Source organism: Poecilia latipinna, unplaced genomic scaffold, assembly GCF_001443285.1.
Source record: "Poecilia latipinna isolate Pla-1442-1.1 unplaced genomic scaffold, P_latipinna-1.0 Scaffold827, whole genome shotgun sequence".
NCBI lineage: Eukaryota > Metazoa > Chordata > Actinopteri > Cyprinodontiformes > Poeciliidae > Poecilia > Poecilia latipinna.
The window spans coordinates 59,404-85,930 of record NW_015113443.1 but is presented as its reverse complement, the minus strand read 5'-3'; the positions used below and the strand labels follow the sequence as shown (position 1 = coordinate 85,930).

The window sequence follows — 26,527 nt, the reverse complement described above, 5'->3', positions numbered from 1 at the left end:
CAGATTAGAAACTCGTGGATTTCACTTTTAAATTCTTGCTACGTTGAGTCCGACTTTTCTGTACACGTGTGACCCAGATACATTTTTTTAAAATGGGTTTTTCTTATTTTTATGCATTTATTCAGGTCAGATCCTGGCCATATCCATATGTTGTCTTGAATGGGATTCATATTTGATGTTTTTCTCAAGCAACCTCCGTCTGACTGGTCATCGAACTCTTGGCTCGTTTCTGCGACAGACTTGCAGTTCTGCAAAAGAGGAGGCGTAAAGCGCTGAGATCAATAGTAAAAATGGATCAAAGAAGCGCGGCAGCAGTCTGCTCTGAGTGCACAACCACTTGTTAATCGATCCGTATGTGTTGACAATATGTAGCATCCATATTTACTTCTGCAGCCGCATGTAGCTTCACGTCAGCTTTTACTCGTGCTACATCTCTGAAAAAAAAAGGTCTATCCCTCCTGCTCTGAGCAGTCTGTAGTTATTTGTATAAAGAGGAGCATCACTTCACTAAATGTGGCAGAAGTTGTTACTTAACAGGGTTTTATAAATATCTCAGACAAAATCATTTAGGCAACTAACCACTGACAACAGTTCACACAGAGCTCTGTCGAAATGGTTCGACTAGGACCTGGCCATCAAGTTCAGCATGCAAAAAAAACAAAAACAAAAAACAAATGGAGTTATGAAAACTTACCTTTGAACAAATTCCTGTTTTCGCACAGCCGATTCTGTTTTATATTCTGAACTTGATCCGGAGTAGCTTGTGTTTACGAACATAAAATGACTTTAATTGGTCCTCCTTCTACCAGCGTTTCTGTCTCCAGATTGAGGCCATCTGTCCTCTTCCTCTATCGTCCCTCTAGAGACACTAAGACACAACGAAATGTAAATGTGAGGAGAGGAGCCTGGAGATGGTTTTATTTCTCTGACCAGTGAAGCGGCGCAGCAGAGCGCTTCACAGCATCAGGAATTTATGCTCCTGGGTGTTCAGATTAAATATTTAGGTTAAAACTTTTTCACCGTTTGTAGCAAGTGTGAGAACATTTCTTTTCAGATCGCTTCAGTCTGAAGCAGTGCTACTTTACTATTTCTTGGCTGTGGCTTCAAGAGAAACTTGGAGTGCATTCACACCAGCTCTGTTTAGTCCACTTTAATTGAAATCTAGTTTGATTGTCGTAGAAAGTCCGCTTCGTTTTGGGAGGTGTGAATGCACAATCGAACTCTTATGCTGCCCAAAAATGTTAACTTCAGTCTGAATAAAAACCTAGGTCTCGGTTTGGTTCAAACAAACTCTGATGTAGTGTAAATAGATATAAAATGCCAAGCGGACTGGAGACCACTCCAAAAACAGGAAGTGTACTATATCGCAGGGCATTCTTGATAAATACAACCAAAACTAGCGGGGGAAATGGTATAAATGGAAATCCTACTACTACTACTACTAAAATGTGATGCTACTCTATTTCCATTTCCATTTTGTGAAGGACGCTGCACTCATGTCTTCTTCAGAGGTTTTTATGTTGCTTCCTGCTGTGTCCCTTGGTGCAGCGCCACCACAGGCGAGGAGGGGAACAAGGTTTTAAATTGGTTTGTGTCGTTTGACACAGAAAACACCATTAGTGATTGTTGGGGAGAATCGTGTAGCTTCAGATGTGTTGCAGCTCAGTTTGGTCTCTGCAGAATCCCTTCCAGCAGGTGTGTTTTTAGAGGAAAAGATTGGGACTAAGACTCATGCATCTGTGGTGCTGCTTTCACAGGGGAATGAAAACAGCTGGAGACTAATGTGGAAGGGGAATTAAACGGGCACAGTGTCTAAGGTGGAAGTCTGTGTTTTCGTCTTCTTCGAAGGTTACGAGCTGAGCTTGCTGCTTGTGTGTCCGTGAGTGTAAAGTGTGTGTGTGTGTGTGTGTGTGTGTACGTAGGGACATGTGATTCTGCTTAGTGCGGTTACGGCCGGGGGTTTTCCCCTGAGACTCCAGAAAGAAAGCAGGAGATTTATCTCGGCCGCAAAGCATTCATATAGTTAGGTAAATGTGGTAACCCTTCTGCTGGTCTCTCAATCTATTTCCCTACGACTCCCCCCACTACACACACACACACACACACACACACACGCACAGAAAGGGCATATGCATGTTGTAATTCATGGAGTTCACAGGGCAGATGACTGATTTCTGTACCAGTTTGTCTTCCCCAGTGCTCGCTTAGTGTTTTTGTTTGAATTAATGTGATGACCGTGTGTGCTTATATGTATTCAAAGCACAGACCTCTGAGTGTTTGTGTGTGTGTGTGTGTGTGTGTGTGTGTGTGTTGGAGGATGTGGCTCGAACACGTCCTCGCTCAGATTAATTGAATCCTTCAGGAGAAAAACCAGCCTCCTTAAGAGAATGCACAAGGCAGTGCTGCCCCGCTACAATAAACCTGTCACACACAGACAAACTACGCTCTTTTCTCTGTCACACACACACACACACACACACACACACACTGTCAAACACACACCTGTCAAACATAAGAGTGATTGGATGGTGTGTGTGTGAGAGAGAGAACAAGCAAGCCATGGCATGTTGAAATACCCAAAGCATTAGCTCAGTCATTCACTGGGCCAGACCCCTCCCTTTTAAAGCAAACAACAGCCTCAAACACACAAAGGTCACACACTGCGCTGTCTGTCTGTTTGGCTACATGACTCCGCTCCATAAGCCAAATAAAGCTCGGGTAAATGTGCGGCGACTTTAAAGAAACACCCAGTCACTGCTGAACGCACGTTCTGCTACTGAGCCGATGAAATCGACTCCAGCTGAACGAGACGGAGGAAAGTTTGGCAACGCGACAAAACCGATCAGATTCACACCAACGCTTTAGTTTGAATGTAATGTTTACTTTGAGTTTTTGTTATTGTACGTGTTGTTTTTTGTGCTGACAGATCAGTTACTGATATTAAGGTACTTAAGGTCTTATCGTGATACTTTGATACTATTATAACGATAAAAGTGACGATTAGATCTATTTATTGCTTCTTTTTTTAGGCATGACTGCGACTGCATGACACAGCAATTAGAGCCCCACTAACAGATACTGCTCTTTAAAAACGTTCCCATTTGTAATGGTCTTCCTTAGGACACCAGCTGAATAAACTTGAACTGCATTTAATCATATTTTCAAATGTATTTAGATTTTGAAGAAGTAGTAAAGAAAAAGAAGAGGTAAAAATGAACAATCCTGGCAATACGGACTGTGTTTATTTTTTTCCTCAAACATCATTAATTGAAATTACTGTGACAAAAAAGTCTAAATTTTTATAAGAAATTTATCACAATAAATGGTAAACAATACAATAAATACCCATCCATAGGTACAAGTCAGGTTTTAAAAATTTATGTTGTTAAACAGATCTGATCTCTGTTTTTGTAAACCAGCTGGTTCTGATTTTACATCATTTCAGTTTCTCTTTAGAAACTACAGGAACTGGCAGCGGTGACCTAAAAATCACAACATTTGTTGATACCATAAAATGTGTTTCTGCCAAAATATCACAGCTTATCATGAAGTCCTACAAACACAAAAGCTGCTCTAAAAATACAGTTTCTTCCACACACCCATTAGGTTAAATATTGCTATTGTATGTCTAAGCTGGCAATAATTGTGTTTCAGTTTTTTACATATATATTTTACTCCTTCTCTCATAGAATAAGAAGTAGGGAAAGTAACCAAAACCATAATTTTGTTGCTATGACAATGAATCACAGTATTTGTCATGGTTTTTCCAGATAAAAATAAACAAACCAATAATAGTCCGTCCCTATTATGATGTTAAAAGATGCTAAATATGGATTCAAAGTGTCTTCTAGTCTTCCTGTCTTGAGTGATCATTACTTACATTGTCATATGTGAAACGGCTGACTTTTTAAACTGTCTTGAGCTTCTCATTTTAGGATTTTCATTACCAACACATCATCTTTCGTGTGTATTCGTTAGAGATGGAGATTTCCAAAAGGCTTCCAACATTTTCTAAACCACCGTGACCCGTTACCGACCGGGACCAAAAAGCTCAGACAGAAACAAAACAAAAAAATCCTTCTTCTTATCTGCTGCACGTCTTGCTCTCTCTCACTTTCTGGCAGCCTGAATAAACTGCCTACACGTCATAGAAAATAGTTTCCTGTATCATCGTTTCGAAACACCGAAAATCAGTGAATCTTCACTCAGTCACAGAGTTACTGAAGAGAGTTGTCATTGTTCTGTGTGTAGACTTTACCTGAGCAGGTAAATTACAAAGCAAAGCAGCAAAAATGTTCATATTCCACCCAATGAGCACCTGGAAGCCACCATATATCTGCTAAAGTCTGTGCATCAAGTAAAAACTTTCTACATAGATATTTTGAATGAAATTATCAAGATGTTACTTTTACTTGTCTGTGTGAAATTGTCGTATTTTGACTCAGAAAAGGCAGATGATTGGTTTCTACATTCTCTTTAAAGTTCGCCCCGCTTTCTTTATTTTTATGAAAATGTGTGTTTATCCGTGCCGCCGCCTAGCTGTGCATCATTTACTGTGACACGTCATTTTTTTCCGTCCATCCTGAGAACATCGGCAGGGACGTCGGTTGTTTGTCCGGCTGGATTCTGGGCGGTTCGGTCCAATCTCCCCGGTCGTGCTGCATTGCTGTCACACACTCGTGGCTCACTGAGCCAGTGATAATGTTATTAGTAACACCCGTGCTTTTTCTCCATTTCCCATTCATAGCAAACTCAGACTTCTGCGGTGGAAAAACGCCTTCTTGTAATTGATTATTTTCAGAAGAGAGCTTGAAGCGCTGCAGAATATCTGTGCCTGTGGTCCTGTAAAATGTAAACATGTTTTATTGCTAAAATAAAATGGGGCTGAAACAATTAATAGCGATTAGTTGATTATTGAAATAATCATCAACTAACTTGGTAGTTGATTAATCATTAACTGGAGTATGCCGTCTCAAAAAAGCGGCCATTTGCTGAAAGACCAACGTACTCAAGAGGAGTAATTATGCCAAATCTGCACAAAAAAAAAAAAATACATTTTATATTTAATTTGCAAAACCTTCTTGGTCTGTGAATATTTTCAACAGAATAATTAGTTGCAGCCCTGAATTAAAAGAATAATCTTCCCAGATTGGAGAAAATCCAAACTATTCCCTTTTTACAGCCAAAAATATCTTCCTCTTTCCTCCTGTGCTCTTTCGTAAACCTTCCACTCGTCTGTAGCTTCTCCTTCGTGCTTTCACACATACAGCACTCCTTCTGTAATCTATGTTTTGTTTGAAGTATATGTTGCAACACAAAACAGCTAGTATTTGGTAGGCAAAGTGCGGTGTGGCATAATTCCTGGAAATGCTATTTTTGTCACATAACAACAACATGGACACTTGGAAAATGCAAAATGAATGCCTTGTGTGTTAACACAATCATGTTTATGTTTTGAACATATGAAGCTCTGAAATGAGTCAGAGGGAAAGGGTGGAGGGAGTTATGAAATGTGTTTTCCAGAGAGCAGCAGCGGCAGCAGAAAGTCCACTCTTTTAGTATTTATGCTGCTCTGACTCCCCGTTTTCACTTCATCTCTTTAAATCTCGTGAAATGTCCCATTTTCACCTCTTCCATCCAGACGGATTTGTTCTGTTTCCACAAGCTTTTGCCTTTCGCTGTGGATAAATCCTCCTGGGTTGTGCTGCGAGTTGCCACGGATGTTGCACTTGAACCAAGTAACATTTATATTTTATAACAAAAAGCATTCAGAAGCATTCAGATTTCATAACTTGTTGAATCCCAGCTCACTCGCTCCTTTTCTCTGCCCAATATCAAGAACACATGCTACCACACTCTTGATTAAAATTGCGACTAATTACATCACCAGTGATTCTTTTTCTTTTCTTCCCTTTTTTTTCTCTCATTTTTACGACACAACAGTGTTGCGGCTTCAAGCTTGAGTCGCGTTCTGGCTGCATTTAAATGCATCCGATTTAATTATTGAATCATTTGAACGTCGCCAGCTGCCTCCCCATGAGGAGAGGAGACAGAAAACAAGAAGAGAGGAAACCGTTTCCAGCGTGGATGTTTGTCTGAGTGCGTTAGCCTGCAGCTCAGGTATGCAGGCTGCAGAGTTGTCTTGGTTTCATCTAGATGAGCATCGAAATGTAGTTGCGGTGAAACAAACTGGATGATCTGGTTGGTCTTGACCTTTGTCGTAGGTCAGCGGTGTTAAACGGTGACTCATTGCTTTTGGCTTGGACTTTGTCTCACCGCTCACATGAAGTGGTATCTCAACCACTAAAAGTATAAAAGCTGAATCTATTCCTTTTACATCTAGTCAGAATGTATTGAAATGAAATATCTGTAGGTTTGGATGATACGGTTTAAAAATAAAACTAGGGATCCACTTTTTTCTCTTCTGATACTGATATCCGAAGTTTAGTATTGGCTGATACAAATCTGATATAGAGAAATATTGCTGAAATGACTAACAACGTTTCTTTTATTATTTTTTCTAAACAGACATAAATGTACTGAATTACACATTAATTTTATAACTCTGCACCAGTACAGCTCACTTAAATACACCAATAGTTTGTCCAGCTTGGTCAATCAAGCATGTAAAAACAACAACTTTAATTTGTTCAGTGCAGTTAGGAGTGGAACAGCTAATGTAAATCAAATAATCACAAAACTGATGTAAACAGGTTGACTGTCTTGGTCAAATGTACAAATAAACTGTAACAAACTTTCTTTCAAATAGTTCAGAAAGTGCAATTAGGAATTCCAAATATAATGTAAAAGAAATAATAAATTATGACGTCTCTCAGAGCACAAAGCATAGAACTAGACTGACTAGATCTGCCCTTATGGATCGGGCGCATTATCATCAATACCCAAGCTAGAATTGTTTCAATATCGGTACCGACACAGATATTAATAATTGTGCGTCTCTAATCTTTATGTAAAGAGTCAGAATGTATTAAAATAAAAATTCCTTCTAGGTCTGGGCGATACGGCTTTAGTGTGTGTGTGTGTGTGTGTGTGTGTGTGTGTGTGTGTATATATATATATATATATATATATATATATATATATATATGTATATAATGTATGTTCCCTAACAAATTCAGTTTCTGGTTTCATTAATTTATTTTTTTTCCATTTCTTTTCTCGAACAGAAAATACAAATAACAGAAATTATTTTTGAAAAACTGACTTTTATTTCAACAGTCTATTTTGAGACTCGACCTGAATTCAAAGTCCAAACACACAGAAGCTGTAAAACCCGCGTGTCAAACAGGACGGTTGGCTTTGGGTGCGCTGACATCACTCTGAACTGGAGAAACTCAGAGTTCATTGGTTGGAAAAAATAAAAATCCAGATTCTCCTAAAAATGTAATCTTTAAAAACAAGAAATTTGATTAATTGCTAAAATCGATTTAATAAGCAGCTCTACATTATATCAAACTTTGCTTCAAAATAATCTTTTACTTTGTCCATTTTTATGATGACAATTGCAATTTGACAATATCCTTGATATTCATTCACAAAAACTACAAATGACTGAAATACTTGAGTACGTGAAATTTCATCTAAAAACGCATAACTACCGAATTAATATGCATTAATACACATAATGGAAACTACAATCATCCTTAGCTCCTCTTTTGCAACCAATCAACGCCAATCTCCTGGATTGGCTGCTTTGCAAACGCCAAAGTGTAACGTAGCGTTGTTCCTATGGTCCAGCTTCCCAAGCTGCACTTTCTTTCAAATGCTTGACTTGGTTGCTACAAAAAATATCTGCAACTGGGCTGGTTTTCCATGAATAATTTGGAGTCGCGTTCCTAAGAAAAGTCCCCAGACGGGTGAATCTGCAGAAACCGAGACTCTCAAAGTGGCGTGCACCAGGCCTCTCCCATCAGTCTGCCTGAGCCTGAGCAGTTTCTGAGAGAATAAAGAGTCTCTGGGTGTGCAGGGCTGGCCGAGACATGAGTCATAAAACTTCCAGACGTAACATCAAAAAAAAAAAAAAAAATGCTTCTGCAAAGTTTGTGACTCGGGAGTGCTAACGCTACATTTTTCCGATCCTGTACTTCTAAAACAGCTTTCCTCCGGTTTGAAACTATATACACTGGCTGTGTTATTTGTAGGCCTACTGCATTTACCCAGTCCAATGACGTTTGCGGTTGCAGCACGACCAAATGAGGGAACGCTTCATCTTGCCATTTTGTTTTAAGAGGAAATATCTGAAATAATTAGCCTTTATCCCGAACTTCCAACCACAGGAACGAAAACAGATTTTTGGCCGAATCTCAAAACACAAAAGAGGGAAAAAAAGAAATCCTACCAGTTTACCCAGTGCGTCCTGGGCGGTGTGTTTCTCAGTGGTGATGAACGGCTTTCGGTTTCCTGGTTAGTTGCACCAGAGACGGATAGAACAGCAGACTTTTTACGGTTGTTTGCCAGGAATAAAACCCAGAGATCAATAGAGATCCCCTCTCAGCTAACCCCGCTCCAAATACCACTGATGGATAACAGATGGGTTCACAGAGTGTGTGTAGGTGTTTGTGGTGTGTGTGTGTGTGTGTGTGTGTGTGTGTGTGTGTGTGTGTGTGTGTTTTAGACTTTTATCCCAGAGATTTTTCTCTCTCATTTGTTTGTTTCTGGACGTTTCCCAGCGTTGTTGTTTCTTTTTTGGATCGCGTTTCGGTACATCTCGTATTGATTTGCTGATCAAGGATCTCTGCTTTGGGGGTTTTTTTTCTGGATTTTTAAATTTTTTTCCTCCATGTGGGCGTGCTAGCTAGCGCTTCTTATACGTCTCAATCAGAATTGACTTCCATCCTTTCCCCTGATGCTGACATTTTCTTTATTTGCTTTCGACGAGGATCTGAAAATGGACACTGGAGTCAGAGAGCGCATCTCTTGGCAACTCGCTCGTTCCAGTGTGGTAAACTAGCTGTCGTTTGAACCAAGAGCCAAATCCAGTTTGAGTGTGTGTGGCGAGGCGGTGGGAGGGGAAGGAAGGAAAAGGGAGAGAGAAGAGAAATGAAAGAGTCATTCCAAAACATTTCCCTCTCAGCTTACATTTGGGTGTTGTTCCTGGAACAAGGAGGGTAAATGTTTGCCTCGTTCCGCCCCTCCCCTCCCCTCCCTTACACCGTTCAGGAAGGGAAAATGGAGATATTTTTTTTATGTTTTCCTGTAGGAAGTTGTGTATGTGCCTGCATGCTGCGCTCATACAGGGGTAAAAAACAGCCTCTAGGTAGCAGAGATTGATCTGTGCTCAGGTGAGGCTTCTGCTCCTCCAACATGTTTTGTTAGAGAGAAAGCCGCCGACATTAATACAACTTTTAACATGTGGAGGTCGTAAATGAATTCTGTTCAGCTTCCTCGGAGGGATGTTTACGAGTGCAACTCCCTAAACATAGCAGGTAGCAATTAGAAAGTGAGAATAATTGGACAGAATAACATCAATTTCACGCGATACCTGCCCCATGTGGAAGGAGAAGCGCGCTTTCTCGTATTACTAACACAGACCTGGATGTAGTTGATTGGGATTTATCTGATGAATTAAATAAGAAGATAATAAAGGTTTATATATATACATATATATAGATGAGCCCCCTTTTTCTTCTGACACCCTTCAATGAAATACTGGTTGACTTATAGGCTTCAGGACCCAAATAAACCAGGTTTTTGTGAAAGGAATATGATGAGCTTGCAATATTTTATTCTTTTCTTAAGCATGTTTGAGGAAACTCGGTGATCTCTTATTTTTTTATAAGAAAGTAAAGACAAGGTTTCCCCCAGAAAACTTGCTAAGCCTGGTGGTTGGGGCGCTAGGGCAGTCATTCATCCAGCGGCTCGTTGTGTTTTTGAGTTAAAAAATGTTTAAAGTTGACAGGAAATTTGAAAATATCACTTGATAATTATGAGTTATTGGAAGATTAACAACTGAACACCAACTATAAAGTCTTAAAAAATGAAAACATTTTTAAAAGACTTGGATAAATAAGCAGAGCGCAGCCTGGTGGGGGCACAAGTAAAGCCTGGTGGCCCGCCAGGCTTATAAAACACTGGGGGAAACCCTGAAAGATATTGGAGTTCCTTCACAATCTCGAAAAATTGAAAAGTTTGGAATTTTTTAAAATCAGTTTCCAGGAGATAACCGTGTAAAAAAAAAAAAAAAAATCACCCCATGTGAATAAATTCGGTGTAAAATATGTAAAAGAAAAAGAATTACACTCTAAACAGCATTTAATTTAATATTCTATTATTCCTAAAATCACAACATCAAATCAGATCCTGATTTTTTTTTTTCGTCTTATCGATCTGTTTGGTTTGAGTTACTGAGAGAAAGATAAACACTCATTATAAAACTTAAAAGTTTTGGTTTGCCACTTTTCGTAGTTCAGAGATTGAAGCCGGGTCTGATTTAGTCAGTACAGTAAAGCTCCTCTTCATGTTGGAACGTCTACAAACAGAGTAATGGTAGATAAAACTCACTCTAAAGATTCTCTGTTTACTTTAGGATTATCTAATCCAGGCCTGACTAATCTTGGTGTCAGCTTCCTAAAAGGAGCTGATGCAACTTGCAGAAAAATTACCCAGGGTGCCCCCTGCCTGCAGTGCTTGTTCAGACCTTAGCATCATCCTGGTACTTTATTTTACAGAAACTCACAGGTGATTAAACACAACTAGATATTTTTCTTGTGCCTTAGAAAATCTATTGAAGTACTAAATTCAAAATAAAAAGATGTATAAACCCTGAATTATGCACACATTTGTGTTGTTTCATCAAAATAAGTGTGGATGAGACTCAAAAATCCTTTATTTCTGCTGAAGCAAAATGAAATGTTGCCATATTTAATATCATCCAAGTATTTTCAGAGATGCTGATGCTGTTGTCAGCCCTGCAATGACTCTGAAGTTGCCTTATGACGCCTCATGACAGCCTGATGCCGTAACATGCTAACAGCTCAGTTTCCAGGCAGCAGAGACGATATTTCACAGCAACGACACCTTCATTTGTTCGCAGGCACTGCTAATCCACCTCATTTGTTTTTGCTGCTCCTCTTTCATTTTCTGTCTGGCCGAATGGTTAGAAAACTTTTGGTTCTGCTCCGCGTTCATGAAGTTTGCTTTTCAACTCCGCTGGGATTTGGGGTCAGAGTTCAGGAGTCGTTTGAGCTTTGGGGATGTCAAATAACTCCAAGAAAAGCAACGCCTCAACAAAAGAAACGGAACAAATCAGAACTGTGTTATTTAATGGAGTGTGACTAATTTTGCAAGGTGGTGATTATGCGTTGACTTGTAAATTCCTCTACAAAGCATTGATTTATGACTTTGATAATTCTTGGCATATTTACAAAACTCAATTTCCTGTGTTGCCACCATGTTGTGATCCGGGCTGAGTGATGAGCAACGAGTCACGCTGGCATTCGGAGCATGAATGTCTTGTAATCACCTCTTTGTCGCAGCTCTTGATGTTTCCGGCAGAACCTGCTTTCTCGGCTTCAGAATGAAATTGCCTTAAACGAAATTAGCTCCGCAGAGAGAACAATGGGCTGATGACATCGCCGGGTGCTGACTGTTCAGTTAAGTTCAACCTCAGCTGCTGCTGGTGACCTGATTGCCAAATTTATGAACCGCTTGAGTCTTTCTGAATGGATACGTTGTGTTGTTGAATTCAGTCTGATTTTTTTTTTTTTTTTTGGGGGGGGATCCGTTTTTTATTCTTTTATTTTAATAAATGTTTGTTTTGCAGAAGTTGTGATTTATATCTCACTCTTAGTCCAATAACAAGTGAGTTGTAATCATATTTCGGGGATTTTTATGAAGACAAACAATATTCAGGTAGTTGAAAATAATGAAGTAATAGTTGAAACAACATAGAGCTGTTGGACATGAAGTATTACATTACTTGTTTATTGCTTATTTAAGGCTGGGTGATAAATCGGTTTTATCAGTTAATCCAATTTTTTGTTTTTGAACATTTATTTTCTTTTAAATTGGACTGTTTTTTCACCAGTGCACTCCTTGGGTTTTTACAGTTCAGAGTGGCGCCATCTTGTTTGTGAAGTTTACAGCTTCTACATATTTTAATTTTAAAGGTCAATAGATTATTAGGCCCAGGCTACTATTTTTTTTGTTATGAGCATAAAGTCTTAACATTACAAGAATGCAATCATTCAACAAAGTTGAAATAATATAAAAATAAATTTTAGTATTACCAGAATAAAGTTGTAGTATTAGGAGAATGAGATAGTAACTCTATGAGAACTTCAAAATGTACAATAAAAATTAAAATGAGTAATTAGTAGCAGGACTTTGAAACAATCGACCAAATGACTGACTCACATCTGATCTTTATAAGTCTAGAAACTTTTTCCTCATAAAAACGACTTTATTCCTCAAAACTTTAAGTTGTTGCTCTGGTAAAATTGAGTCTTTATTGTGCTAATATTGTTACTACATTCTTGTAATTAAAAAATAATTAAAAATAAATTGTAGTCTCGCTCCAATATGCCTTTGTACAACTCACAGAAGGGATTATTGAAAGAAAAGCCACTTTTTGACAATATTTTCTGTCATTTGTAAATTCTTTTTAGAAACGAAAGCAAGGAAATCTGGTATTAAAAAAAAAAAAAGATTTTATTTTCAGACCTTAATGTCCTGTAGTTTTCATTAGTAAAATAATTTTATTTTTATTTTTTAGAGGATAGGGCACTAAAACTCGCTCCAGCCCAGGGGCCCGCATCCTTGTGAATCCGGCCCTGTATGTTCACATAACTGGATGAGGAGTAATGCAGATTGGTGCGTGCGTGTGAGAATCTCTGACTCGAAGGGCCACCAATCCACACGCGCGCGCGCGCACACACACACACACACACACACACACACACACAGAGTGCTGTTTGCACATGTGGGATCATTCACCAAGCCACTGCAACCACAAAACACAATGTTGCCCTTAAACACATGGAGCACAAACCCACGCATGCATGCACACACACACACACACACACACACACACTTGCGCGCACACGCACATGCACACATCCATACAAACACGGTGAGACCTTAATAAATCTCTATGTAATAAGCCCGGGTGTGGAAGGATCCACCTACGCTGTGTTTTCAGAGCAGAGAATAAAGGCTGAATGCATTATTGCTGTATATATGTGTGTGTATATATATATTCACACAGCCCTGTGATTAATTGGAAAGCTGCATTTGGTATTGATTTGAAGTGCGGAGTGTGTGTGAGAGAGAGGGTGCACAGGCGCTGACGGACTGCACCTTTAATGTACTGATTTAGATGCAGGGGGAACTCGGCATGTCTGAGATTCCCACCGGAGTCATACAGAAACATACACACACACACACACACACGTTCGGTCCCTTTCCCCGCCGCCCCCTACACACATGGTTAGGTTTATCAGGGTAATGGCAGTGCAGTAATGGGCGAGGATGAGGAGGATGATGGTCATGCTGGTGGTGATGTTGGGGGTTGGCTAAACCATGAAACTCCTTAGAGGACCAAAGCAGGCAGTAATGATTCAGAGGGTGTGTGTGTGTGTGTGTGTGTGTGTGTGTGTTCTTGGTGAGAACACAGAAAGGGCAGAGTCAAATAAAAACAATCGATATCTGTATCATATTCAGATATGGTATTGTTTTACGAGGACTCATGGAGGAATTGGCTTTGATCAGAGCGCACGTGATTTCAAGAGCCTTTAACGGCTGCTGCAGCTCCAACCATCTCTGATTAGGACCGGGCGATGTGACCTTCCCTCTGCCTACATCTCCCAGAATGCCGTGCGGTTCTGGATCGGAGTTCAGTGAATTTATTGAACGCTATCGAACAGGGTGTCTGTTGATAGTACGGTGGCTTACTCTGGCCGTTGTAGACAGAAAAAGAAGAGGAGGAAAAAAATCTCCCTCCATGAATCTGAGACGATTTCCATCTAGAAAGCAAGTAAATTTCTGAATTTGAAAAAAAAAAAAATTGACTTTGAAACTCAGAAAATTTCTCAAAAATGTCTGACATCTCAAAACTTTTTTGGTGGAAATTTACTTCTCCTTTCTACAGTGGTCCTAATACGCCTTCGTATGATATTGATCATGTATCTATAGCTACGTACACCATTACTGATTTATTCAATCTCTGAGTGATTCACATCCATCTTTCCATGAAGAAGAAAAGCGTCCAGCTGGCATGATGCTGCCACCGCTGTGTTTCACAGTCGTACCGTTTTGCATGTAAGCCAGAATGTCCTGTTTTGGTCTCGTCTCATCAGATTACCCTCCTGATGTTTCTGGTTTGCAAATATGTGCTACTTTGTGGTTTTTCTCTAAAATTCTCACGACATACACACGCCTGTCACAATAAACAATAAATCAATTAATCACATTATGAATGACAGGAAACTCAGTAATATTCAGTTTCTTGGTTTATCGTTTTTCTCTTTTCTTTCTACCAGAACTGGTCTTCAGTCTGCAGTTTGGTCTCAACTATCCCTTTTTGAAAGACAGTTTTGTTTATAGACTTCATAATTCATTTTATTTGTCGTCTTCTTTATTTTGGATATTTCAAATCCACTACAGTTCCAGTGATTAAACGCTGATTAGAATTTAAAGTTGATTTATTCTTGAGAATGTGTTCTGGCATCATTTTGCCATTATTACTATCGCATTACTTGAAAATGATCTCAAAACAACAATATTATCATGTATCAATATCACAATAAGTTCTGGGACAATTTATCATCCAGCAACATTTGCTATTGTGACGGGACTAGATATGCATTTTATTTTGATGTAACATGACAAAAATACTGAAAAGTTCGAGGGGCATGAAAACTTTACCAAAACAGTTTGTAATGTTCTGTTTGTAGAGGTGAGCATTTATTGTTTACTGTAAAAAAAAATCTGTAACACTTTATTTGAAGGTGTGTGCATAAGACTGATATGACACTGTTATTAATATAACACCTGTTAGGAATGTAAAGGAGTTTTTCTAAATGTTTGACTGTTGTCATGAAGTGTTATTCAGTAAATAATTACACTTTAAATGCAAAGTTGTGTTAAAAGTTGCGTTAACAGTGTCAACTTTGAATTATTTGTTAAATAATGACACTTTTAAAGCACTGTCACATTAAAACTTGTTTAAAAAGTCAAAAACTGTCATTATTTACCGAGTAAAACTTAATGACAACAGACATAAGCATTCATGAAGACTCCTTCATGCTCATGACTGCTGTTGTCAGTCTTATGCAAATTAAGTGTTGCCAAAAATTCTGATCGGAAAAATTTTTATTTCTCGTTTTCTCAATTAACTTCAATTAATGTTTAAAAAAGAAATAGAAATATTATAAATTACATTATTTTTTTTACTATTCTTCCATGAAAGCTTCAATAATTAAAACTAATTGGATTAAATGTAGTTACTATGTGCAGTTTGAATCACATTTCAAGAACAATATTTGTGTTTGTGCCGCTGTGAATTAGGCGCCATACTGTCACCTAAACAAGAAGTAACAAATAGTTTTACATTGTCATTTTTATCGTTATCGCAATAGTGCCGTGAAATATCGTGATAAAAGTCCATGCTGCCCATCGCTGGCTGTCGCCGTGCGCCATCTTTATTTTGATGGTGTTAATCAGCCGGTCGCTGGCAGACGGATTCCCTCCTCGCCTCCGCTCTGTTGTGGTTTTCGGCCGTGAACCGTCTCCTCCGGCCAGCCTGTCTGTGGTCTGTGTTGTTGAGATGGAGCGCTTCAGTAGTAATGTGATTACAGAACAGAAACATCAGCGCGTATTGATTGAGCTCCCCAATCCCAGACATAAAAGCACAAGAATAAAAATCAATTCGCGTTGTGTGTTTTTTTTTTTTTTTTTTAAACTTCGGTTCTGGTGGTTTTTCTGTGTGACTGAGAGTCTCTGTTCTTTCTCGCAGGCGAGGCCTTCCCGACAGGCTCCAGTCCCTTCCTGTCAGGTTACCCAGGCCCCTCCTCGTTGACCTCTGACCCCGCGTACAGGTCGGCCAATCCCAGCGGTCTGCAGATGGCTCAGCTGTGGGCGTCGCACGCTCACGAAGGTAAATAACCCGACGAAACTCCCGACTTCTCTGTCCGCCGATAACTCAGACAAGAGCGTTGCCACGGTTTCGGGACTTTTTTTTTTTTTTTGCTGGAGCTCAATCCCCAGATGGCCCGTTCTTCTTCTGCTTCTGCTCCCACCAGCCGGATCCCGTTCCATTTCTGTGTCACGGCCGGCGGCTCCTCTCTCAGCTCCGTCCTAAATCCGTCTCTCCCTCTCTGTCCTCAACCAGTCCTTCGCTTTCTTTCATTCGCCCGTCCTCTCTTACTGTAATCTATCTTTTTCTCCTTCATCCTGCTCTGCGCATCTCAGTCCGCCTCTATGCAGCGCCGCTGCCCCACTTTTCCGTGACATCTTTCTCCGTGCTCTCTTTAGTCCCGGGTGCCTTTGTTCAGGGCCGCTCAGCAAGTGATTAAATCTTGCGTCTCCCTTCGTTCCCTTGTGTCTTTTTGTGACTCCTTATCGCGTCGCATCTGGGTGGAAGGTCAGATAGGAGGAAAGGCATCTTACACCGCATGCTGGCACCAAGCGTAGAGAGAGAAGGACAAACGGATCGCAGTTAAGATTTCCTTTAAAACTGATTGGGTTTTTGTGCCTCTAAGGTGATGCATTCAGTGATTCAGATTGGAAACTGTGTGATTAGGTTTTTTATAGACTTCTTTCTTCTTCTTGAGCTACTTTCTCTAATCCAAGGACTTGCCAAGGGTAAGGAACAGGCTAGTGATTACATCTGTGATTGTAACTCACTGGTCGACCTTAAGCTTCCTCCAGTAACAGTAATAACTCTGACCTCCATAAAGGAAGCTTATATTTTTATGGGGTTTTTTAATCTCCTGCCCTGCTACACCTTTTACAATAAAAACAAACAATCACAGATCAAGGTTTGAGATACATAAATGAACTGATACCATGCCAGGATGTTTCATAACTACATTTAAAACAAACAAAGTTTGTTTCTGTTACAGTGAAAAAACCTTCTGTCATGATACAATAATCAACTATGAAACGAGCATTAAACATCACATTTCCAAATCCCGTCATCTAAATCACCAAGTTGATCCATGTTCCACTTACTGCTGATCAAATGCAACTCTTAAAGGAATCTCAGCGTTTCGGTATCTTGAAGTTTGTTCCAGATTTGATTCTGGTTCTTCCTGGTTTTAACACTTCCTTCGTTGGACGTCCGTGTCTTAGAAGGTTTGCCACTGTCCCACGCTCTTCCCGTTTTCAGACGATGGATGTAGCACTGCTCTTAATTAATGGCTACTTTGTGTTCAAATCCCAATAAAATACGTTGAAGTCTGCGGTTATAATTCATAAATCTGCAACCGAGAGGCTGTTTGACTTTATATTCTGACAAAGGAGGAGGAGATATCACATGAATGACTGAACTTGGACACTTGATCTAAGTTTATCTCTAATTGATGCTTTGGTATCTGAAGCTAAAAGAACTCGGTTCTGCCCACAGGCTGCAAAAGCCACACAACTCACTTCCTTTGATATGAAAGACATCCGACTCAGGCTGAGAGAGAGATTCCTAATACCTGATGTCTGACTGTAAGAGCAGCTAATGTTTTTAAAAGCTGCAGACGTTTCCAGCCGGAGCTGCAAGCCGCTGGAGTTCGTGTGCAGCTGTTATCTGCGGTTAAAGGCAGCTTTACGAGAAACTCCTCCTGCATACCTTCACTCTTAAACCACCGTGCCGTTTTCGAGTTCCCACTTTGCAGCCCCTGTCTTCTATCCCATAACAATCCCACCGCTCTTCTCCGCTGAGTTTTCCATGTAGGCGGACAGGTTTGTTTAGTTTTTTTATTTCCAGAGCTTTGTGCAAGAGTATTAACAGTTTTTAAACTTTTAACAAAGCATTCTTGTTGTTATTTCGCTGATCCATTTTTAACATTAAACTTTGATCTTTTATTAGTTCCTTCCCTTGGTATTGTTGGTCATTGTTTTGTTTTTTATAGATACAGTGGGAGGGTTTAGAAGTTTCCAAGGCGGGGATCTAAATTAAGATCTAGTCTCTGAGAGCAGCAGCTGCCCAGTGGGCAGACTTTGGCTCAACAACCTGAAGGGACCGAGGACCAGATGACTATGCCATCAGCTGGAACAATATTAAATCAGATTATTTGGAAAATTCATTTAATATCTCCGTCATGTCCGAATTCCTAATTTTTCTCCAGTCTGAGACATGTTTTATTTTGTATAATAATCCAGGAGACTGTTTTTCTTTTTCCTCAAAATATTTTCATTGAAATCTTTTTATTATTATTACTTTAACAATAAAAAAACTACACCCCACCCAGTGCAGTTCTATAAAAACGCTCTGTACTGAGCTGGATTTCTCTTGGAGGTTGGAAACAAATAGTAATAGATCATCAGCGTAAAGTTTGACTTTTCAGAATGTCCTGAATTTTCACACAACTTCTAATGGATATCAGGATCAGATTGATAAATATGGCTAATAACGTCTGGCTGAAGGAGCCAACCTGTCCTGTGCCGTGTTTAAGATTTAAGGTTTGAGATTAATAGATCAAAGGGGAGAAGATATAACAAGATTTTAAAGCTAATTGATAGAATCCTCTCCGGTTTCTAACAGTGAAACACTTGAAGCAATTTAAAAGTGAACCTGCAAATTTTCATAATTGTGTTTATTACTCAGTCGTGAAGTTATTCTTCACTCCATTTGGTTCTTAAAATGTGAGTCTGGGGAGACAAAACGATGAAATGACCTAAAATGTATATTTGATTATTTCCTTCTATCAAGCATTAGAGAAAGTTAGGCATAAATCTTTTTAAAGTTTTTTTTTTCTGTCACAAATTGCTGTCAGAAAAACAAAATTTAACATCTTGAGTCTTTTTTACTTGAGCAAAGCCTAAATAATTACATTTTGAAGCAGTTACTGGTGATGCTTATATAACATGCTCTGTTTCTCTTTTTGTCCCTGCCAGGCTACCCTCCCCTCCCAAGCAGCCTTTACTCCAGTCCCTACTTATCTCTGGGCCGCCTGGAGACGTCCTCGCTCTCCCAACATCCTCTCTATGATCCTCACAAAGGTCAGTCACCCCTTACAGCCGCAATCATGGAGACAATCACGTCCAAAATTGTTTGTCTTCATGATCTGATTACTTTTGCCGTCCGCTGTTGGTGTTTTTCCTCTGAAATAATCTGTGCAAACAAAACTTTGGATTTGTTTTCGTTCAGACGGATACTTCCTGACGTCCTCACTGAACCAATCACCTCTGCACCCTCCGCCTGCGTCTTCGGCCGCCCCTTCCAGCTCTACGCCTCCCCAGAGGACGTCCCGGGACGGGGTCAGGGACAGGACGTATCGGACAGAGAGGGACAGGGAGAGGGAGCGTCTGCGCGAAGAGCCGCGGCCGCACAGCGTGGTGGATCTGACGCAGGAGACACGAGGCGAGGACGACCGCAAGGTGAGCAGAGATCGGGACCGAGACAAGGACCATGAGACGGACAGAGACAGAGAGAGGGACGCTTGGTCCTTTCATCCTCACCAGCAAAAGTTACACTCCTCTCACCCTTTGGCGGTGGAGACCCGATCCAGACTGTCGCCTCCTCAGCCCTCGTTCCCTCTCAGTGAGGGCCGGTTCCTCGGTTCGGAGAAAGACCGAAGGGGTTGGGAAGAGGAGGGCGCTTCTCGACCCCACCACAGCCACAACTCCAACTCCAACAACTCCAACTCTCCTTCCGAGCGGCAGCGGAGGAACGAGTCCATGGCCACAGCGGCCGGGACACTGCACGTCTCCTACGTCCTCCCCCCTCCGTTACAGCAGCCCAGCGCCGGTCTTCCCCACCTCCCCACGCCCAGAGAGCAGCGAGTCAGCGCGCCCACGTATGTGCCTTCTGTGGAGGTTTACGACGAGCGGGTAGGGCCCATCCAGATCGCTTCTCAGGCCCGGGACAACAAACACAGAGACAAAGAGCTTGAACGAGACAGGGAGAGGGAGAGGGACAGGGACAGAGACAGAGACAGGGAGAGCTACAGGTTTCATGAGAAAAGCCTCATGGAGCATCCTCGGCTCTCCCAGTCAAGCGAAACGACCAATCAAAGAGAGGAAGGTTCTGTCATTTGCTCCAACGGTTCTCTCAGTAAACGAAACCAGGACACGTCTTTCTCCTCAGGCCGATCCCGCTTCAGTCCAGAAACCAGGGACCTCTCCAAACACTCGCTCAGAGTCGGCATCGGGTCAGAGTCTAAGTGGAACGCCATGACCCCGTCGGCCAACTACGCCACCAATCACATGGCCGCATTGGCGGCCCAGCACGGACACAATCTCTCCGCTCCTCACAACCAGCCGTCGCAGACCCAGAAGTCCGGTTCCCCTCACTCGTCGCATCGACCCAACAGCTCGCAGTCCTCCCACAGTCATTCGCCACAAACGCACGGACATGGGCGCGCGGCCGAGGAGGGCAGCCAGAGGCGCTACCTGGACCAGTCGGGGCTTTTTCGGCCCGCAGGGTCCGCTGATTCGGATTCTGCAGAGGTTTCTGCCATGCAGAGTTTGATTAAATACAGCGGGAACTTTGCCGCCGAGGGGCCCACGTCTTCCAGGCACATCATGGATGGGAGGGGGCCTTTCGGCGGTCTGGGGAACATCGGGACGAGTGGCGAGAGGGAAAAGGAAAGGGAGCGGGAAAAGGAACGAGCGCTGAGGGTCCCTCCTCAGCTGAAGAGGGAGCAGGAGCGGCCGGACAGCGCCCGCTCCTTCGGCAGAGAGGGGGAGGGCGAGGTGCGACACCCGCCCGTTGGGATCGCCGTCGCTGTGGCGCGGCAGAGAGACAGCGGGAGCTCCAGTAAGCAAACCAGCGGAGGCTCCGACACACAGAGACCCCTGCTGCAAACGGCCATCAAAGGTAACGGCTCTTATTCAGCTTGAACTAGTTAGATGTTGCTGCTTTAAACTCTCTGCTGCTTCCTGTTTGTTTATCTTGTTTTATTTATTGGTCTAAAAAGTAATCCTAGAGTGAAATTGACGTCTTCGCTGGCTTCTGCTTTCCACTCCTGCGTGGTTTCTGTCAGAATCGTACTCCGCATGGTGTAGATCCCCACCGCTACCTGAACAGGGTTGAGATGATTCCTCACTTCACTTTTAGAGAATAATGGGAGATTCATTTCCTTATTGTAAAAAAGTCACGAATCCTCTGCAGCTATTTGAGGCATTCAGGTCTTGACCTGCACTGTGACCTGTGTTGTGAACCTTTGCAAAATATTAATAAGCCTGTTGCAGATAGGATTATTGACCTGCTTTGACTCTCCTGTTCATACACATTTTACCTGAGTCTGTTTTCTCTTTAAGAGCTTTAATATAAGAGCAGAACTCAGTATAATTTCTTGTTTCCTTCCAGCTTCGTCATCAGTGACGACCTGGTGTGACTAGAGGCGACGTCACACCAGGTGTGTCCGGGAGCAGCTGCTTTTAAACAGGGTTTTACTTTTTTAAGGCTAAAACAAAATAATGCAATGGACATTTTAAGCTTTACTGTTTATTTTCTAGACTTTTCTTTAGTTAGGGATGCTCGGTATATCAACACTTATATCGGTATCGGCTGGTATTAGTAATTTTTTTACATTAGTCTAATAAATAAAACTGGGCCAGAATTAAAGCTTATGCTTGTTTCCAGCTTGTTGCTGTTTGTTTTTGGAGGATGAAAGGGACAAGATTGGTCTTGTGGTATTTATTTGGTCATGTGAAAGTGATGCAAAGGATTGTGGGTAGTTTACCTGAAGCAGAGAAGCAATGATAAAGTCATCGATGTGATGTTAAGATATCAATATCTGTGCCTCCCCAGCTGTAATGCATTCAGTCTTTCCGTTATCTTTAGGAAGCAGGAAGTTCAGCTCTCTCTCGCTCTCCCGCAGCCTAAATGAACAGCAGACATGTCTCCAGTAGCTCTAGAGTCCATCTGAACGGCGCTCCTTAAATCTTCATTTACCTTTTACTGCAACAGGTTGTGTGTGGAGATGTTTTTGGGAGTTTCTAATCAGCTGGTGTTCCTGAAAACTGCCCCGGTTCTGGTCACTGGTTCATTTCTCTGAGCCGTTTGTGTGAACCTGTCGGCCCTCCTGCAGTAAAACATGCTATTCTTGGACTCCAAGGTCACTCGGCTATAAGGTTCCTGCTCGGTGTCTTGTCTTTGTCCTGGTTTCGGCCTCCGCTCTGGGTGCCATTGAGCTCCTTCTGTCCTCCTGCTATTCAGCGCCTCTCCCTCTGTCTTTTGCTCTTTTCTTTGGGGTTGCGTCTCCACCCTTCCCTCCGTTCTAAAGAGGCTTTTGTAGAGGTGCTCACTCCTCTTCCCACCTCAGGCCCCCTTCACTTTCTGTCCTGTTTTCTTTGGCTTCCCTCACTCCACTCTTCCCCCTCTGCGTTAAACTTGTCACTCCTGTGTGCAGTGGAAAGCTACAAGCAGGCTCTGAATTACAATAAGACCCTGGTTGTGTTGCTAAGCAATGGATCAATCTTAAGTAACTCTGAGTGTGTGTGTGTAGCAGTAACTATAAATGTTTGCTGGTATTTATTGTCGTACCCTGGCTTCCTGTCAAGGAACACTTCTTAGGCTCTCTGGTGGGGGAAAAAAATGTTAAAATTTAGATTTTTGGCTCCAGCAGAATATTTATAAAAAAATGCATAAAATGATTGATTTCATCAGTGCGTAAGCATCTCTGCCCACTCATTCATCCAGGAAAACCAATCCATATAGTCAAATGTACTGTTGATATAGAGACTGATATTATATCCTAGCAAACATTACATCCAATCAATGTTCAGCTACACTATTACTCTTTTTTTTTTTTACTGAGTTATGTGATAATTTGTGCAGCTTTGATGTTAAGTAGTAAATTAAGTGTTGACCAAGATGTTTGTGATTATAATATTTATCCAATAATCTGATGGTGATGTTCTCCTGATGGAAGAAGTTCTGCACTGCAAAAACACAAAATCTTCCCAAGTGTTTAGTTTTATTCTAGTTTCCACTGCAAACATCTTAAGTACATTTGAAATAAGACAAATAGCTTAAAAAGTAAATTTTTAGCTAAACATAAGAGCTTGTTTTAAGTCAATAATTGATAAGTATTGATAAAAATGCAGATCATTTCAATTACAAGACATTTTCCCCATGTTGTAAGTGAAAGAATCTGCCAGTGAAACTAGAAATTTTTTTTTATCAATATTTATGAATTATTGATTTAAAACAACCTCCTAATTCTTGTTACTTGTAAGTTAGTTTTGTCTCACTAAGTAAGATGTTGTGTTTTTGCCTCCTCTGTCACATTTCTTACATTTAAACGAGCTGTAGATGGAAAAGACAAGTAATCAAGAATCAATGGATGTGCAGATGGAGTAAAATAAATAAAAGGTTTGACTAATAAAGGGAAGATAGAGTCTAACATCACAGATGGGTCACCAGGTCTCGGCCGACGTTCCCAGTGTTTCCTACATCCCTGCTGCCGGGTCTTATCTGGACTCTTGGGAAATGCGATGAGGCTAAATCCCTACATAAACATCAGGGTGCATCATCAAAATGCCCTCATGTCATGTAAACAGTCATCAGGCCAGCAGCAGGTGTTGCTTGTGTCATTTTAAAATGCCTCTTAAAGACGAAGTCATGCTGCGTAATTCACTCAACTTCAACAAACGTTACACTTTTGAGATTTTCTAGACACGTTTCCAGTTTCCAAATGTAATCTGCTTGGTAACACAAGCGCTAAATTAAGAAAACGCTGGTATATGTCAGAACTGGACCAATCGGGTTCTGATTTACGATCAGAGTTTTGACTTGATTAGCAGCATGTTAAATGTTTCAGGAATAAAACTGTAGCTTTACTCCTACTGTGAATGCTGCTCTAGTCATGCTGCTGATTAGAGTCACAAACCTGCAGTCATTTATCCACCGACATGCAGGTTGGCAGGTCACCTGGGGTCGAGTGGCTCCAGGGTCAAACGATGAAGGTGAAACCATCAGATTTTAACACTACAGCTTCATCCACTGACCCACAGCTGGTCCTGACTACAGAAAGTGACTCTGAACTTGTTCTTCCATCATCCATCCTTCTTTAAGTTTGCTCTTCATTCCTTCTTTTCTTCCTTCTGTCCTTACTACTTTTCTTCTTTTGCAATTCCTTTCTTTCTTTACAGTGTCTTTCTCTCTTCATCCCTCATGTCTTTTATTCCTTTCTTCTTTGGTCCTTTCTTTCTCTACTTGACTTCTTTCTTCCACTCTTCATTCTTTCCTCTGTTGATCCTTCGTTTCATACGTATTTAATTTGATCCTTTCTTCCTCTTGTTCTTCATTCATTCTTTGTGTTTTGTTTACTTTCTTTCTTATCTCCCTTCTTTTATTTCCTCCCATGACTCTATCCTTCTTTGTTTTATTCCCTTTTTTCATCACTTTCATCTTTGTTCAGTTTTTTTCTTTTTTCTTTTCTTTTCTTTCTTTGTAATTCCTCTTTCCATTGTTTCTTTTCTTTCCTTTTTATGGTGTTTTTCCTTCCTCACTTCATCCCTCTGGTCATTTATTCCTTTCTTACTCATCTCCTTTTTCTGTACTTGAGTCCTATTGTCCTTTTTTACTTTCTTTCATTGATTCTCTCTTCCATTCCTTTTATCCTTCTTTCTACCCTTTCTTTTCTTCCTTCCATCTAATCTTTTTTCCTTCTTTTTTCTTCCTTCCAGCTGATATTTAAAATCTTGTCATCATAGACCTAATGTAAATTCATAATAAATGTTATTTTTATTATATTTATTCATTGGGCTCCTAGATGGAGGGAGCATCGCTCATTCCTGTCTTCCTGTCCAGCATGTGGGACGGCTCTCTGTAGCCTTGGTAACCGAAGCCTTTCCTCCAGAGCATATAGGGGATTGTTAAAGTACTCTGTCTCTTTGGAGGCTTCACACACACACACACACACACACGTGTGGAGCAGAGCTGAAGGGTCCAGCAGCACATGTATTAAGCCCCTCTGCTGCCCGGGGACCTCCAGTCTGATGAGATGGAGGGGGCTTCAGGGGCTTCAGGGGGGATTCGGCTTGGAGAGCCTCATGTTTATTTTGCACAGCCTGGTTGAGCTGCTGTCAGTTTTTCCCCCTTCTGACAGTCAGAAGGCTTTTGGGCCCCTCGGTGTGTTAATGCAGTAATGAGGCGGTGGTGGCATGCTCACACTTCTCTTGTGGCCGTTCACTATTAATCGATGAGAGCTGACTGTCACTCTGGACTTTTTTTTGTGTGTGTGCGTTTTTTCACGCGTCCAGCGTTGTGTTTTCAGCTCCTCATCTTGTTTTGACAGGTGGTGTCGCGCACCCTATTATCTAGCTGGTGTTACCTTGTCCTCTCTCTCTCTCTGTGTCTCTCTCTGTCTCTCTCTTTCTCTCTCTGTGTGTCTCTCTCTCTCTCTTTCTCTCTCTGTGCCTCTCTCTCACTTTTTCCACGTCTGCTTTTTCTTGTAATTTAATTGTATGCACATTGTGGTAAAACGAGGTTTCTGCGTGCAGACGAGGATCGAGGTGAAGAGCGCGCTCGCCACCACGATGACCGACTGCTGGCCGGCCGGCTGGAGCGAGAGCAAGAGAAAGTCATCAGGTGAGGAAGCTCAGCTCTCGGTTATTGTTATTCGCTCCGACATAAATTCTGCTGTGCTTACAGACTGTGACCTTTTCGTTTCTCCATTTTCTCATAACTTCCACCAGCTTCAATGTGTTTCATTAGGATTTTATGTGATAAATCAACTTAAAGTAGTGCAAAGTTGGGAAGTTGTAAAGAAAATATGTTGTTTTACTTTTATAGAAATATAAACATGTAGAGTTCTTCCCTGAGTGTCTTCATTGCAGTTTAAATACAGTCGCAGATTTTTGAGGATTTTTCCTTTTATTCTTTGCAACACAGCTGCAAAAATCTGTAAATCTTAATTTTCCAAGTGTTGCTAAAGTTTTTCAGTTGGATTTAGGTTTGTACTTTGACTAGACCAGCTCCCAAAGAGCCACTTTCAGCCTTCCATAATGGCTCTTAGTAACTGTGGCTAAAAGTGCAAAAGAATTAGGTGTTGTTTCTAAGTTTAGATATAATAACAAACTCTGGTTTTTAGCAGTTTTTCAGTTCATCCCTCAGTATTTGCATTGAAGTTTCACAAAGAATGAGACTAAAAGTGCAAATAAAATGGATTTAGATCTGGTTTTCTTATCATTAGTGGGTAGTACATCATTTTCTGATCCACAGAACAACAAAGATGCATCCTTTTTTTGTGTGTAATTTTTTGTTTATCTTTGTTTTGAATCCTTAAAAAAGGCAGATCTTTAAAAACGACAAAAAAGTCTTTTTTTTTTTTTTTTTTTTTTTTTTTTTTCGTAAAATTTTTCCCCCTAAAATTTTTTTTTTCACCAAGGGGGGAGAAAAAACATT

General features: G+C 41.0%; 1 protein-coding gene across 5 annotated transcripts in view; it reads left to right on the top strand.

The window, feature by feature from the left end:
* tnrc18 (trinucleotide repeat containing 18) overlaps positions 1-26,527 on the top strand; it is a 62,590-nt gene that overhangs the window by 6,565 nt on the left and 29,498 nt on the right. For all 5 annotated transcript variants that reach the window (XM_015047447.1, XM_015047444.1, XM_015047449.1 and 2 more), the window contains 4 exons: positions 15,974-16,114; positions 19,066-19,170; positions 19,319-20,989; positions 25,624-25,711. In XM_015047447.1, the coding sequence (XP_014902933.1) occupies positions 15,974-16,114; positions 19,066-19,170; positions 19,319-20,989; positions 25,624-25,711 (2,005 nt within the window). The remainder of the gene's footprint in view (positions 1-15,973; positions 16,115-19,065; positions 19,171-19,318; positions 20,990-25,623; positions 25,712-26,527) is intronic.